The sequence below is a fragment of the Macrosteles quadrilineatus genome, unplaced genomic scaffold (genome assembly GCF_028750875.1).
Source record: "Macrosteles quadrilineatus isolate MER2022 unplaced genomic scaffold, UCM_ALF_1.0 Scaffold_5__1_contigs__length_97177068, whole genome shotgun sequence".
Lineage (NCBI taxonomy): Eukaryota > Metazoa > Arthropoda > Insecta > Hemiptera > Cicadellidae > Macrosteles > Macrosteles quadrilineatus.
Genome location: NW_026542598.1, coordinates 40,984,280 through 41,001,827, shown reverse-complemented (window position 1 = coordinate 41,001,827; position 17,548 = coordinate 40,984,280). Strand labels below are relative to the sequence as shown.

Genomic DNA, 17,548 nt, shown 5'->3' with positions numbered 1-17,548 from the left:
GTATCAAAGCCTGATATCAATTTAAACCCCTTATCGATATTTAAGCCTAATCTCACATCTCCTATATCTTGATTTGCTCTCACGATAGGATTAAATGAATAATATTCGGTCTCTGGATTGAATAAAATTCGGTTAAACTCGTGTTAGAGATAAATAAAGAATATTTATATTTCCGTTGATTATGATTAGCCAATCCATTTTTTATTCAAAAGCTGCAACAAATTGTAGAACACAATTGAACTGGTTTAGTTGAAATGAAACTACAGCTCCGGTAATGTAAATTACTAATTTCGTTGAATTCGCCAACTTGTTAACCATGCCGACCAAGTCCAATTAAAAGGGAAACTTTTGTAAATATCATCTTTTATTTCATTACAACTATCACACTACAGGGAGAAAATAAAATTTGTATTGTATCCCTTTTTTTAATAAAATATTTTGTACAGCTGAATCCTTAAAATGCTATGTCAAATTCATAATTCGAAAGTCAATGAGGTTACATTGGTTAGAAATCTGGGATCTACAGACGTCAAATTTCATACTTATACTTATAAGTTTATCACAGAGGTACCCACTCTGTGAGTTAATATACATTTTCAACTGGTTCACAATTTTATCTACAACTAAAAAGCTATGACAAAGTAGTCGGATGAGAATTAAATTTCTGCTTCGATCTCTTTGAGTACAAAATGTGCAAATCTCACGACATATCAGACAATGAGTCAGGTATGTTCAAAATTAAATGTTATAACAATTCAACACAACTTTTACACAAAGTTAACACCGTATCCACGCTATTGTTCGCCCCCCCCCCCCAAATCTCCAAGGGGAGTCAGTTGGTAATTATTCACTTCAAACTCTCGGCTAACTCCTGATATCAATTTGAGTTTCCGATATCAATTACGTAGCAAAGCCCCGAGCAAGGTAAAGTGGAAATCACCGAGTGTTGGAATAAAGGTAGTGAATTCTTGATCGAATAACGCTAAAATATTAATTAATATTTTTGATCGTCTATTTTGATTGTAATACTTACGCAGTACTGGTGTGAATATTTTTCTAATCTGGAAGTTTTACTTTATAGTAGGCAATGGTGGAAGTGCATAGCAAGAAATACTCTTTGCATATGGCAATTTCAGAACGGACTGGCTTGGTAGCTGTGTGGTTGTGTCTACAATCAAAAGGTCGCCCGTTCGATCCTGAGAAAAGTCAGTAGCGTTTTGATTTTTCGAAACTGGACCCAGTTGTTCCTGATCACTGGGCTTTAAATAAATGATTCCTGATTGATGAAACAGCTGATCTTAGTCAGTTAAGCTACGCAGATCATCTTTTGGGTTAAAATACGCTAGGTGGCGCCCGCATCTCAAATAATTCTTGATGAAAACAAATCCGGAGACTACGACCTGTGTTTTTTGTACGAGAGTGCTAATTATATTGGCTTATGTTATAAAAAAGCTAAAGTTAAAGTGGTGCATTACAGAATTGTCTTTTGACAGGATACTCATTTGGCAAACATGGTGTTTTAAGTTCGTTCGGCATAAACGTCAGTTCCATTGGACGTATTGTTGTTAGGCTCGTAGGTGTTGTCAGGCCAGATCATGACAGTGCATTAGTGTTTAAGATCGATCACATGTGCTACGAGGAGTTTCGGTCGAGCAACTCCCCTCTTAGCAGCAACTCCCCCCTCCTAGGCGACCGTGACCACAATATAGCCCTCGGACACTTCATTTCTCATTCGGGAAACCCCTTTGACTGCTTCCTACAACCCTATCGATTACTTTTGAAACCCTATTGATTTCTTTACCTCTCAACTCAACAGACCTAGAACATGATATATTATGCTATATATTATAGTGTTATTATATTATAATATAATATCCCGTATTATATTATTTATACTATAATATAGTATAAATAATAATATAAATATGCTTTATATTACTTCTCTGTGTCTTACCCTAATCTGACTTAACCACATTCCACTAGTGGTATTGAGTTGACAGAAAAGGTACCTTGCATGAATACTCTAAGCCTCCAAAAGATACTAAACTACTATCATAGATTTGTCTTTATGGGTCAGGTGAAGATCAATAGTTTTCGACAGATATTTGTAGAAAACCTTTTGGCGTTTAAAATTTCTTGTTGTTTTACCCATTTTTAAAGAATGTTAACCAAATACCTATCCATAACCTTTTGCTTGAACTTTGATATTATAACCATAAAGTAATGGGCTGACTGTAAAACGTACCTGAAAAGAAAAAGCAACCATTCAACTTCAACGCATTCAATATTATTATGGCATACAACACAATAAATATTGTTTCATGATGAACTGTAGTATACTGTAGTGCATACTTGTAGTATGCAAAGTCAATTACATTCTCCACTATTTCTTTCTTTACACACCTTTTCATTCTTTTTAGACAAACCTTTTTCCCTTCTATTTTAAACACTCTCATCTACATTCAGTTTGATATTTGTAAGTGCAGCCCGAAAGGATTCTCGGTAAATGCATGCAGATTGATTATAATTTATGCAGTTTTTACATAATTTCTAAGGGTTGATGTATTCACTTGCCTTACGGACATCAGACACATAAAAATACTTCAAATTTTACTGTAGGATTATAAGCCTGCAGTACACAAAGATGTTCAGATCTGTTTGGTTTTTTAGTTCTAATCTACTACACAAAGTTTGGACGGTTTGAGGGGAAGCGACTCCATCACTTTCACCTCAACCATAGATAAAACATACTTAGTAGATTTCTCATACTTATGGAACATCTAAAGCCAATTTTATTGTTAGTTCTTCCCTGTGCACTGTAGAATTGTTTACAATTAGTTGTTATTCCAGTCATTTAAAACCTCGTTTAACCAATAATAGCCCAGTCACTTTAGGGAAGAACCTAGACATGAAAGATGTAAAGCTGATTTTTTGCATGGTGATAGTATATAATAGGAAGAGTGTTTTCTGAAAGTTCCCCGAATTTCCCCCCCTTGCTTCCCCTAAAAACCCCCCCTCCCCCCAAACACCAGGTTGAAAGTGTAGTGTTTTACTAAATCACCTATATCTTTTGATGTAAACGAGCTATCAGCATAATTGTTTTTTCTTTGAACTCCCCGTTAAATTTACTTCAATAAAATAACCTTACATGTAGCATTATCTCTATTGGGTGGGGTTTTATATGTGATACAAAATAAATTATATTTTATTTAAAACGTTAAGTTGTAGTTGTAGATTAGGCCAAACGTCAGTTTTGCAGTAGGTAGTACGTCATTGTAACAAAACTTTTTACCAATTTTATGAACTTTCCAAAAATGTATAACAATATATATTTTAATTTAAATTGTTATTGAATGAAGCCATTTAAATCCATGCTTCAAACAGCCACAAAGCGCATTTAGCTCATCATTCAAACTTGTCCAGTAAATATTACTATCTATTTCTATATATAATTCAGTTTTAAAAATATTTGTAAATCTAGAGTTCTACTGGACCGATTTTATTAATTATTGTGTCGTTGGAAAGCTTAACTCGTGTAGATTTGCAAATAATTATGAAAGTTTGTTTTTGTTATGATTTATGGTGAAAAATTAAAAAAATGCTTTCCATAAGAAATACATTGAAAACTGTGTCTTTCACGCTTTTTGTTTGGGTGCGACTTTTGGCTGCTTATTTTGAGTATTTTTAAGAAGTGCATGGTACCAATTTGTAGGCAATTTTATTTTCTTTCAGAATATCACCTTCCACTCTGGTCGATTTCCTTACTATTTAAAAGTTATTTGCAAAAAAGCTAAGCAACCTCTGAATTTAAAGTAATGATGAAATACTGAGTAAGGGATATTTTTGTTAAACTTTGTACAACTAAATCTAGACTTCTACTGGACCGATTTTGTTAACTAATGGGTCATTGGAAAATCTAATTCATGTAGATTTGCAAATAATTATGAAAGTGTGATTTTATCAAATATCTGTGGTGAAAAAGTTAAAATTTATTAAAAACTGCTTTTTCAAGTTTTTATTTGTAGCCAGCTTTTGGCTGCCTTTATTAAGTATTTTCAAAAAATGCATAGTAGTTTTATTTATAGTACATTTTATTCTCTTTCAGAATATCACATCCACTTTGGTCGATTTTCCCTCCATTTAAAAGTTATTGTCAATAAGCTAAGTGATCTCCAAATTTTAAGTGGTGAGAAAATTCTAAATTAGATATATTTTGTTAAACTTTGTACAACTAAATTGATTGCATAAAGCATTGATTGTATAAATTCACTCCCACCCTTCATTGACCAAGGAACTGACGATGATGAGGGAAAAGAAAGTTGATATGTACTGTATCTGATAGTTTATGCCTTACTTTAAGTGTTTTTTTTAACTGTAATTAAATAAACTTGTTGAGCATATACTGTACAGGGTGATTGGTACTCAGTGTGACAAACATTTTTTGATGTAAGTTCAAAGTCAATGAAGTGTGATGTTGCATATAAAAGGTTCCAAGCCTAAAAATTAGATTCCCAAAAAAATATTCTATGTTTTTAAAAAATAACTATGTTTTTAAACTTAATACAGCTATTTCTCAATTACCTGTACATGGATTTGAGTAGATAATGTCATTTTCGCGTTCTACATTGCATTTTGAATAAGAATAATAGAAAATTACGGAGAATCAGTTGTAAAAACACCATTGTAAATAGATTCAAAGATAAAAATTAAGATTTTTTATAAAAATAAAAATAAACATGGGTCTGTTGCATTTTTTCACACCCTGTATACAAGAAAGTGTCCGAATATGTTAAAAACTGGGCCATTTTATAAGCTTTCCAACCATATGCTATACTATTGAGGTTTAGATAATCTTTTGTTTGTTTTAGTGGTTTGAATACCAGAAAACAGGGGACTTTTTTACTGTTTTTACTGTTCAAGCTGAAACAATAATACAAGTTTTGCTTAATACATGCCGACTTTCTATGTTTGAAATGTTAAAGACACCATGTTTTGTAGTCTTCAAACCACTAAAGCATACATAAGCAGACATAAAGCTCAATGGTGTAGCATATGGTTGGAAAGCTTATAAAATGGCGCAGTTTTTAACATATTCGGACACTTTCTTGTATACAGGGTGTGAACGAATGCAATAGACCAATGTTTTTTACATTTTTATCAAACATCTTAATTTTTATTTATGAATCTATTTACGATAGAGTTTTCACAACTGATCCCCCGTAATTTTATATTATTCTTATTTAAAATTTAATGTAGAACACGAAAATGACATTATCTACTCAAATCCATTTACAAGTAATTGAGAAATAGCTGTATTAAGTTTTAAACATAGTTATTTCTAAAAAACACAAAATAATTCTTTGGGAAGCTAATTTTTAGACTTGGAACCTTTTATGTGCATCATCACACTGCATTTACTTTGTACTTACACAAAAAAATTTTTGTCACACTGAGTACCAATCACCATGTATTTGCCTTTTATTATAACTACCGATTACTTCATTTTCAATCCTTGTGAGTACTTATTTTCTAACTATTTTATTAATTCAAAGTTCTTAATTTGCTTGTTAAACATACTCACAGGGTGTTTAAACAATAAATAAACAAAAAGTAATCATTTAGTAATATTTACTGGACAATTTGGAATGATGCGCTAAGTGAGGTATGTGGCTGTTTAAAGCGTGGATTTAATCGGCTACATTCGGCAACAGCTTAAATTAAAATATATATTGTTATACATTTTTGGAAAGCTCATAAAATGGGTGAAAAATTTTGTTTCAAACACATTGACGTACGACCTACTGCAAAACCAGAGTTTGACCTAATCTACAATTTCATAAAAAAAAATATATATATATATATTTTGTTATATCACAGATATAAACCCACCCAATAGAGATAATGCTACATGTAAGGTTATTTTATTGAAGTAAATTTAACGGGGAGTTCAAAGAAAAAACAATTATGCTGATAGCTCGTTTACATCAAAAGATATAGGTGATTTAGTAAAACACTACACTTTCAACCTGGTGTTTGGGGGGAGGGGGGGGTTTAAGGGGAAGCAAGGGGGGGAAATTCGGGGAACTTTCAGAAAACACACTTCCTATCATACACTATCACCATGCAAAAAATCAGCTTTACATCTTTCATGTCTTTGTTGGCCTTGATTTTTTACTTAAGTTACTGGGCTATAAACGATCTAATCATAAACAATTACTCGCTCCCTAGTTTCATAACCAAACAGTAAACAGTAAATTATGAACCATAAAATAATAGAAACCAAATTTCCTCGAAACTAGCGATCATTGTCACCGGACGATGCCCGGAAACGAAAAACGAGCTTCAAAATTTACAATGGGATGAGAAGTCTACTTGTGTTGGTTAGTCTATGCCTCAATCTAACTTTGAAACAGATGACAGCTGATATACACATTAAGCTAAAAAGTAGTGTAGTGTGGGTTCCCTGGAAATCTTCTTCTTCAACCGTATAAATCTTGAGAACTTTAGTAATCATGATTTCCCGATGGACGACGTTGGGTTGTGACTTCTAAAATAAAACTTCTTCTTCTTCATCTCCTTCTAAAACTTTTCAGCCTGTGGTGGGTTATGAGACGTTGGGTTGTGACTTCTAAAATAAAACTTCTTCTTCTTCATCTCCTTCTAAAACTTTTCAGCCTGTGGTGGGTTATGAGCTTACATGTGCAAAACTATTAGTGTTCCACCTAGACCAAAGACCTTACCCTAACCTATCTTGTCTTCAGGTCGGAGGTGGAGCGACTCCGCAGTGGCGCTGCTGCGAAGAACGAGCAGCTGAAGGTGGCCTGGGTGTCCGGAGCCGTTGCGGAGCTGAGGTCGGAGCTGGCGGAGATATCTGCCTCTGTGAACGTCACGGAGCTCCGCAGCCGAGGGGACACCCTGGGCGAGGAGGTGCGAGTGGTGAGGAGTGACGTCACGGCTGTTCGTCGTGACGTGGATGTCCTGAGGGCGCAGACCGAGGCTAGGGTGTCAGTATTGGCGGAAGACCTGAGGGATTTGGCTGTCAAGTGTAGAGTGCAGGTATGTGTTATTTTACATGAAAATGTAGTTTTAGTAGCATAAATTTTGCTTACACGGGAGGGTGAAATAGGGAATGATTTGGGTTGCGCTCAAAAAGGGTGTGAGCCGAGAGCTTGTAAACGACTCTTCGAAATGAATCGTTCTCTATTTCAGTTCACATAGAGCTACTATAAAATTGGCTTGAAGTATACTCATTAGGCTTAAAAGTCTTTCAAAACAGTCAAGTATGGATGAGTCTAGCTCTGAAAATTCTGTACAGTACTCTCAATTTTTGTATACTTCGGGTAAGATCAATGTGTTATAAACAAATCTGTGCTAAATTCTGAACATCTATTTTTGACCGTTTTTCAAGTTCTAGATGAGTTCAGTTGACATAATAGAATATTCTGCGCGTTTTCCTAACCAACCATGAACCAACCAAAACTAACCTAACTTAACCTAACCTAATCTAACCTTATCGAACCTAGCTGGGTTGTCAACAAATAGTCAAATAGGCTATAGAGAGGTTGTATAAGCCAATAGTTTTACTCTCTTTAATATTTGTTGGTTGATGGATATAAAAACTATCAGAATCACAGTGATAATTCGATGAAAGTGTACAATATGTGAGCCGAAACAGGTGAACGATTCGTTTAAAAGAGCTGTTCAATGAGCTTACCTTACTTGGAGCGCTAAACCCCCTTGTTCGCACTCTTGCGGACGCCATAGGGTTATCCGCCAAGGAATAACCAAGTGATTCAAATCATTATTTTGGTTTGTGCTGGGAATTCTTGTAAAGGTGGAAAGTTGCTGGGAAATTGAAGCGAGGTTTAAAATCGCAAAACTACTTGTGATATATTTCCATCACGAGGTATTATCTAAAGCTAAGTTTAATACGGGTTAAAGACGAAAATGCCTAGGCCGACACTACCTATTCTGGGTATTAGCAATGGAATGTCATAGGAAAAACTGAAGAAGCGTTTAAATAAGTTAATTGTTTCCGTAATTATTATAATTTTATGATCGTAGCTGCTGTGGCCTTGTAGCCCAGAGCACGGTCTTATTACGAATCCCTTTTAATGAGACATGTTTTTGTAAACTCTTCAGCTCTGTGACAGAATACGTTTACCAACATAGGAAATTCCGTCTGGGAAAAAGTAAAAATGCATTCATTTTGTTGTCAAAGATGTTAATCAATTAATACTTAAAAACACACATAACTTTGAAAGCTCAGGATCGAGTTCTGGTTGATATCGAAGCGAGAACAAGCTTAGTAGATGAGCGATCTGGTCTAGTGGTAGAGTGCGGGACTTCGGTCCTGAGATTCCGGGTTCAAATCCCGCCAATCACCAATGGATTTTATCTAAATGATATTGCTGCAATCTCTAGGTCTAGCCTGAAGTATGTGTGAAACGAACCCAAGCTAGTCTTACAAGAAGAAAATGTAATATAACTCGGTACAGTACCCTAGAAGTTATCTTCGAATAAATATTTTCAACGTAATTTATGAAGAATTTTTTTTTCATTATTGAAGGACATACCTCACGTGTAAATGACAAGGATGTTTATACACATGTTGGCATAACATGGAACTAATTAATATTCGTGTATAGAGTAAAATCGGTTATCAACGCGTTGGTAATTCCATGTTGGCTTGGAACAAAAACTGCTCATTTCAAAGGTTCGGTTTATTCTCTGGCTGAGGTCCCACAGGGAGGCATAAAGTACGCTAGACTTGCTCCAAACCTGGGCGTAAAACTAGCAACCTGCTGCAATGTATTGTGACCACCTTACCCCCAACTGGAGGTTTAACGCGAATTTATTTACCCTAACAAGTTAATTTGGAAAGGGAGTTGTGCGGATTTCTTTTACATAAAGTACTACTGTAGTTTTATCTTTCTCAGAATTTAGTTTTTGTTGAGGTCACACTGTATTTACTTTGTTACTGTTTGATTTCTGTTGTGTGAATTTACACTTGTGTGAATATACACTAGTGTATAACGATTGTTATACGATTGTTTTTGTTGTCGTCGTCATCGTCGTCGTTGTTGTTGTTGTTGTTTTTTATGTTGTTAACGATTGTTGTGAGGGAACGGTCCAAACCCTGTTCTTGTTGGACCCTCTTCGTCGTTTTTTCGTACCAAATGACTCAGGTAAATAGTGTACGATTTCCATAATATTCGATTAAACCAACTACCAACTGTTCAAATTCGAAACTACAGTATAAACTTTATTATTAGTACTTTAAATTATACTTACTATGATTATTTTTCTCGACGCGTGCGTTGTAAAGATCCTCTGTGTGGGCAGCGAGCACAGACTAAATAAAATTAAAAGATACTGCGATGATTTTATAGGAGAAAATTATAAGAACGAAAAATTATCGTCTTCAAGAGCTTATTTTCCTAGGAAGAGAGTATTATTAGGCAGTTGTTAACTTTTCACAATTTTACCAAGGTAAATTTTGAAAAAAATCAGTTTAAACATGCATTTTTGTTGACATAAAACCGATCAATATTTCCTAAACTCTTGAAACTTCATGAGGTTGTAGTCTGATGTAATTAAAGGAATTGAATAAGCTTTTGTATTGATCAACTTTATGAACTACGATTGTATCGTCATGTCAGTGAAGACGGTAACACATTCACTGATAATAATATATAATAATTTATATATTTGGCTAAAAACACAGTCATCTATGTGGCGTGCTATCCTATACATTGTTAAGAAATATATTAAAAAATTATATACATCATACATTTATATACCTGCTGACATATTTATGACGCACTTAGCAGTGGACGTTTTAATTGTTTTACCCAAAACATACAGATTCACATGAACCTATTTTTATGACGACTTATAAATTAGAAATTCTACTTTTAGACGAGACTATCACAAGGGTGAGTTCACATAGTATCCTAATCTAAAGTTAATTGGTTTACACAAGTTTGTCCTTTTCTCCATGAAGCAGTCTACTCAGCTGTTGTTTGTTCACTTAACCATGTAGCCTCGCTACTTGGTAGTCAGCGGGCGTGCTCGTTGCTATGATAATACACTCTTATCTTCGCAACCACGCTCGGTTTATGGAGGGAACCTGTCCAACGTATCTTACATTTTATCTCTATATACTTAAATACATTTTGTATTTATTGGTATAGATAGCGCTGTAATGCTGGGTAACCCTAAGAAATATTTTCGGGGAAATTAACTTTTCTCCAAACATAGTTTGTAGGGGTTATGTCAAGCTATAAAATTAAATATGATGAGTTGTATAAAAGGGTATTTTTTATTTTTATTAATTAAAACATTTTGAAACGTAACCTGCTAAAAAAATTTTATCATAATTTATTTTACAATCTGTTCAAACAAATAAAAATAAATAATATACGTGTGTATTGAAACGATTATGATGTAAAATATACATATGTATTGGAATGAATTATTATGATGTAAAATATACATATTGGAATGATTATGATGTAAAATATACGTATTGTAATGTTTATGATGTAAAATATACATATTGGAATGAGTATGATGTAAAATATACATATTGGAATGATTATGATGTAAAATATACATATTGGAATGATTGTGATGTAAAATATACATATTGGAATGCTTATGATGTAAAATATACATATTCATTGGAACGATTTTGATGTCTAATATACATATGTATTGGATGGAATGATTATGTTTTGAAATATACCGTACATATGTATTGGAATAATGTAATAATCATTCCAATATATGAGTAGGCTATATTGGAAACCTAATATATTTACTGGACAAATAACAGAAAATGGTTTAACTTTTCGGATTAATATAATCCGTAGGCTTATGATAAGAACCTCTATTTTATCAAAGTAACATTTAACTGTAAAGCATACTTCACAGTGAATACATTTACACATTTTACATACTAAAACTGAATAGAACATACGTATATTATTGGAGTGGGGCTTATACTGTTTGACTACAGACGAATAAGAGTTAAATAAATTCTCGGATGAGATTAAAATATAATCTGAATACTTGATAAGAACCTAAACTGTTTACACACACATTTCACGAAATAATTTTGTGAAGTAAACCTTTTTAAATGAATTGTGTTAAGTCCTCTTGAAAATATTTATACTAAGAAATTCGATTTGAAGAAATTTACTGTTGAAAATCTTATGGGGCAAAACTGTATGAAAAATATTCGTGTTTTATATTGGAGGTTAAAATATTATAAATAATGCGAACAAATAAAACACAAAACAGAACAATTTTGAGATCGATATAATCTTTCACTTATGATAAGAACTTAGATGTTTAGAAATACACAAAAATAGTATATTTTAAACTAAATAATTATGAATTCCCTTTAAAATATGAAATTTTCATCATGGTACTAATTCCTAAAAATTAAATAAATAAAAATTGGATAGTTGTGTTCTTGGACATGGACTCGTCTATTAGAAAATGTTTGAATTTGCAAAAACATAAATAACCATTTGACAATCCTAATCCTGAAAATGGACACATAACGAAATATCGAGTTTGGAACTAACAAAAGCACGCAAAGATTGATGCCCTTGCACATTCCGTAGGGCTACTGAGCCGACTAAGGGATGCTATAAAACTTTGATAGATCAACCCCCAGCATTGTCGATACATTCCAGGCCAGGGTGTTGTGAAAGGAAGGTATTTCCATTGATAACCTGGTCCAGGTAGCGTTTATTGTCCACTGCCATCACAATCTCCGATCTTGTGATCGAGGCACGACAGCTGCTATTGAGGAGGCCTTGGCCCTCGCCCTGCCTCCTAGATAGCATCGTGAGACGGTTCACAGCCATATTAAACTTCTTATTTATCTTCCCGAATTGTTTCAGCTTTAGATTCTTTTCCTGTGAACTTTCCCTCAGTCGCCGCTTCCCATACTTCCACCTCTGTAATTCTTTATTGGAATGCTCGGTTTGTGTGTGAAAAAAGTTAGGTTGTAAAAAGTTGGTGTTAAAAGCGATATGAATTTAGTACTACAATTTTAGTGGGAAACTCGATTATTTATTTGATTTCGTGCTCAAAATTGTGAACACAAATTACCCATTTCTAAAAGGCGTATTGAAGTATTGTAAAATCGTCAACTTAGTTTCGGAGAATCCGTACTTATAATTTATTTATTTTATACGTAAACAAATGTGCAGTTCAAACAGTAATGTGGGATATGAATGCTATAATATATCTGTGCGGTTAAACCTTATATTACTATATTCCGATGTATAATCAAATTAAAAATAACTCGATACAAAATATTTTATCTTTATGTTAGTGTTCTTTGGCCAATGTTATGGTAAAAACAAATCATTTACAATGAAGACTGTTTAATTTATTTGTAAACCAACCATTGCTGGGTCTAGTAGTGATACAGTCAACATGATATTACCAACAAGAGAATCGTTTAAAGTAAAGACTCAGACGGATTAACCTGGACGATAACCGAGCTATTACTGTTTGTTAGTCGACCACAACGCTTTGAACAAAATTAGGAACGTTCAATTTAATACAAAATACCTTAGCTATCCATACTCATTTTGTTTTCGTATTTTGATCCTAAACTACGACAAATTCGAATTTTATGGACGAATTATTTAAAACATACAGAAAAATCTTTATATTTTTGTGGTAAATATTTTTTTAAGATTACATAACAAGTTTGAACTCGTTTTTGAGTATCTCCATTGATTGGATCTTAGTCCAGCGAAGTAACTAAACTGGGGCGCGATTGATCAAGACTAAGACAGTTTAGAGCTTTTTGGACATTACTTCTCTAAATCAGAGAAGCTCCGGGTTCGAATCCCGCCATTCACTTTTTACTGTCATCCTATCTATGAGATAATGTTCAAGGTGCCTACCTTAATATGAATATGACCTGTGAAAAATTATTCTCACACTTGCAGGGCTTGTTATGTGTCAGCAAACCGTCAAGTGAAAGCCATCACATGAAGAATAGAATAAATATAGACTGTCAAAGAAAGGTTCCTCTATGTGCCACTAGAGGGTGATCGGTGTTTGATTCGCTGGCCATGAATAATTTAAATTTAGTATCATTATTTTGCACAAGGTTTCATGAAGCATGCGATCTAAGGAAGACTTTTTCTGTGAATTGGGAAAACGGTAGATTTGTTACTCGGGAAGAACTTCATCCGTGCAGAAAACTTTCAACTAAATTCCAAGCAAATTTTAAATTTGTAAGGATCGGGACCGATGATTGGGGTATACTAAGGATGCGTTATAAGGAAGCTGTTGCTTTTGCGCGCTGCGGAGTTTGAAAGTTTCCCCAAGCGCGCCCGGGAGGCCCACCTGCCGTACCCCCCCCCCCCCATCGGTACTGCGTGTCTAAAGCCCCCCGCGGTCCCTTGGGCACGCATTGCCCCCAGCGTGGTCGCCCGTGTGGTCAACACTAGATTGTGCATGACTTCAAAAGTACCGCTCGTTGAGTGAGAAAATATTCTTCATAGCGTGGTGAAGGCTAAGGAATAAACAAAATTAGATTAAATACAGTAATTATCAATTTTGATATTGAGTTGAACAATCTATGGTTCAACTATGTCAAAAATAATAATTTTTGTGAGAAAATTTACATTTGCAAACAGAATTGTAGCTTGAATTGAACCTTAAAGCTGATTCCATCATTTTATTTTGATCTAATGTCACGTTTTATTTTCGTTATTTGACTTATTTAGGGTTTTGAGTATCTTGAGTACAGATTGTTGAACATTATTGTTAAATATTATTTGAAAGCTACAAATTATACTAAATGTTTGCTAAATAATTTTAATTGGATTGTGTAACATATAAATATCATCCAAGCAAGGAATCCCCTAAATGAGAATTCAGAGTTTACATGTTCAATTAACATTATATCCATGTGAAATTCCAGCACAAGTGTAAATCTTCATTATTAAAATAATCAAATAATGTAACAAACAAAACAACCGTAAAAAGCTGTCTTATAAAACTCATTTTGACAGACAAGCGCGTAATCCAGTTTACCTTTATAAGGTTCTTGATGTCAAGACGAGATGGTGCGCCAGGGTGTATTATACCGATATTAGAAGTCGCAGAACGGCGTGAGTGGATGAGAGGGGAAGAGGAGGGAGAGGAACAGCTGTTTGAATTGGGCGCCAGGACCAGCTGGCAGGTGTAAAAACAGGCCGCCAACGAAACAACAGTATTTCCACTTGGCAAACCTGCTTACCTCGACATAAACTTTCCCTGCTGTGTACAGTTCCTTTATGTTAGGAAGTGGAATAATAAGGGGATGTAATATTTGAGGTAAAAAGGGGGTTGTGGCTTGGTTTTCCCAAATGTATATACATTTCTACTTTTGTTATTACCATCTTAATGTTTACTGCTTTGGGTTGTTTTTCTATTAAGATTTTAGATTATGAGAATGAATTATTTTATTTTTGTTTGAAAATTAAAGTCGTACGGTTTTTTTGTAACATTTACCCACCAGTTACATGTATTTAATATATACACCACCATAAAGCTGTCAATTACACCAACAGGAATAAAATGTACTCCCAATAACCATTAGATTGCAACAAAAGTTACAGTTAAAAAGATCTTGAACAAACATCCTGAACAATACGGTTTCCAGTAAGCTTTCCGATAAGGTATTGTCAATAAATAAACCGCGCATTTGCGGATTACTTCGATATAAGGCAAACGAACATTTTAACAAAGAACCTAACATATGTAGGAGAGCTGTACGAGTGCACAATGAGAACATGTGAAAGGGCTGGGTTTTGTTGGAGCCATTTCAGGATTATTCTGTACAGGTGCAGCTTTGTTCATAAATAAACACAAGAACGTAAAGTCTGAACATTCTGTGATTACTTTGGGATTATGTCTCTTGTTTGAACCTGCGCAGCGTTAACATTGCAAAAGCCAATATTTCTGCGTTCCAATGAAATATTAAAATAGGTTGAGGCTACTAATTTATACATTCTAAACACTTTCGAAAATTAAGGATTCCGTTGGATAATTCTAACATTGCATAATTTAATACATCTTTATTGGAGTTATGCATGGAGATATAGTCTTCCAAGAGACTTTTCCAAAATAATTAAATTATATCCGAGCATATTCAGTATTGTCATACATAAACGAGCTCGTGCATTAATTGCACCAAAGAGTCTCTTAATTGCGCCAAGCCCTCAAAGGGTCCCGAAAATTTTCCTTAGTTGCCGGCAGAAGGAATGTCCTTGTTTAGGTACATGTCATCCTAACGTAACGTAACCTAACCTAACCTACTCAATTATACAATCAAAGAGGGCCGCCACTTGGCGCAGTTAATGAACGTATCGGGTGGCTCCCTGGAGTAGTTGGCACAATTGAGGAATACCCGACTACCTGGTTTAGGTCATTTGGCGCAATTAATGCCCGCCCATAAATGAATACAAACCTGTGTAGAGTATAGTTAGTCTCCTAACGTAACCTAACGATAAATAAGGCCCTGAGTTTTTCAGAGGAGCCGAAAAGTAGTTATCATTTGCATTTCACATTCAGACATTTTTGATTTTTACCAGATCAAAAATTGCTGTCCAATACATGCTCATGGAATTAACAATGGTACAAACAGTTTCTAATTCATACTAACAGTTTTTTAACACTCATCGTTATTCCAAACCCGCAAACTTGTCTATTTGCGCGTTGTAGGTAAACTTAATGCACTTATTAAATATGTTAATATTATTAATACTCAAATACAAAGAAACAACACTGTTACCCCTCCAGTTACGAAAAGTAGAATGAGACACGTTTTAAGTATAAATCCTCATAAGATTCAACGAAACAACACATCCGGCCCTGCAAGCTACATTGGTCGTACGTTACAATTTGTTCTGTCTCCGCAGAGGACATTTGGTCGTTACATACTTCAAGTAGCTTCACAAAACCTCTACGAGATTTGAGACGTGATTCCAGCTTACTTGCTGGAAACAATGGGACTTATATTATTCACTCAGCTCGCTTCTTATAGGGGAAATTCAACGTTGAGGTATATACACACAAGTATATAATACAGTAAGCTATGTTTTTGTGTAGTACCATGATGTTTTTCGATTAAATATACATAAAAATATACATATTTTATCCTAGGACGCTAGGCACGAGTCCTTGATTGTCACACTACTTCAGGCTAGACCTAGGGGTTGCGGCAATATCACTTAGATAAAATCCAGTGGTGATTTGGCGGGATTTGAACCCGGAACCTCAGGGACTGCCCTAACCAGTAGTCCAGCTCGCTCCCCCACGATTGAATATTAGAAGTGTTGTATAGTAAGAGTGAGTTAGAAGTGTATAAATGTTTAAAATATTTACACAATTTTTTTTGTATTCGTATATTTATTTTGTCCTCTTTTCGGATTAAGGACACAAGGCTTTTAGCCTGGAACTATTTTACAAATTTTTCAGACTATGCCCATAGGGTTGAGGCCATTTCATGATTTAATTCATTAGGGGTTAGCGGGATTTGAACCCGAGACCTCGGGGACCGAAGGCCCACGTTCTGTCACTAGACCAGCTGGCTCCCCGAATTTAAACACAACACTGAATATCTATCTGCGTTTAAACATTTTTTATTATGTTATTCAAAGGCACTGGCACGGCACGTACTTGGCATTTATATTGACTGTAAAGGGCTTAATAAAAACTTGCCAGCTGCCCACTCTTACTTACCCAGCAAAGAATTTCACTGTACTTGGTTTAATCAGCGAAAACTGTTACATTCCCTACTTTTTAATTACTAGAAAACGTCTGTCATACAATTAAAACAAGTAATATCATCCAGTCCTCTCGATTTGTATTCATTTCAGGTGTTGCGAAGCCAAATTTTGGCGCTACATGGAGCGCATACAAACATCACCCTTGCTTACGTAATGGTCTCACGTGACCTGCCTTGACACAATAGTTTGCAACACGGTTGTATTTCTCGAAATCATATTGAAACAAGAGAAGTTTGAATGACTATTTCGCAGGTCAAACACAAAAAACAATGTCAAATGCACTTCAGTTTCCAGAAATCAAATTTCGGATTTAATTTTATCTTTGACACGGTGCTTTGCTGAAAATAACTTTCTCTGAAGTTGTATATTGAAACAATAAAAGTTTGTATTGTTGAATTGTGGTTGAATTGTTTTATGTCATGAACACAAACAAAGGCTGGTAAATGTGCTGCAATACCTAGAAATCAATTTTTGTTATTCTACCTTACTTGTTGGACAATAGTTAGGTATAGGGTAGAAATCATCATTTATTTTTAAACAAGACAAATTTGAATCTTTCAGTGTTGTATTAAGGTCACAAACATAGAATAACTGCGCTGCAATACTTAGAACAAAGGTCCTTGCTAATTTTTCACACAATAGTTTGTTGTAGTAGAGTGTATAATGTATTTCACGAATAAGGGAAACCGGGACTGGTTGTCACAAGGGTTGTAGTTCCTCTAGTTTCCACT

At 34.6% G+C, this 17,548-nt stretch overlaps 1 protein-coding gene across 1 annotated transcript in view; it reads left to right on the top strand.

The window, feature by feature from the left end:
* LOC128995551 (protein scabrous-like) overlaps positions 1–17,548 on the top strand; it is a 47,575-nt gene that overhangs the window by 11,793 nt on the left and 18,234 nt on the right. The window contains exon 2 of the mRNA XM_054420568.1: positions 6,762–7,056. Within this exon, the coding sequence (XP_054276543.1) occupies positions 6,762–7,056 (295 nt within the window). The remainder of the gene's footprint in view (positions 1–6,761; positions 7,057–17,548) is intronic.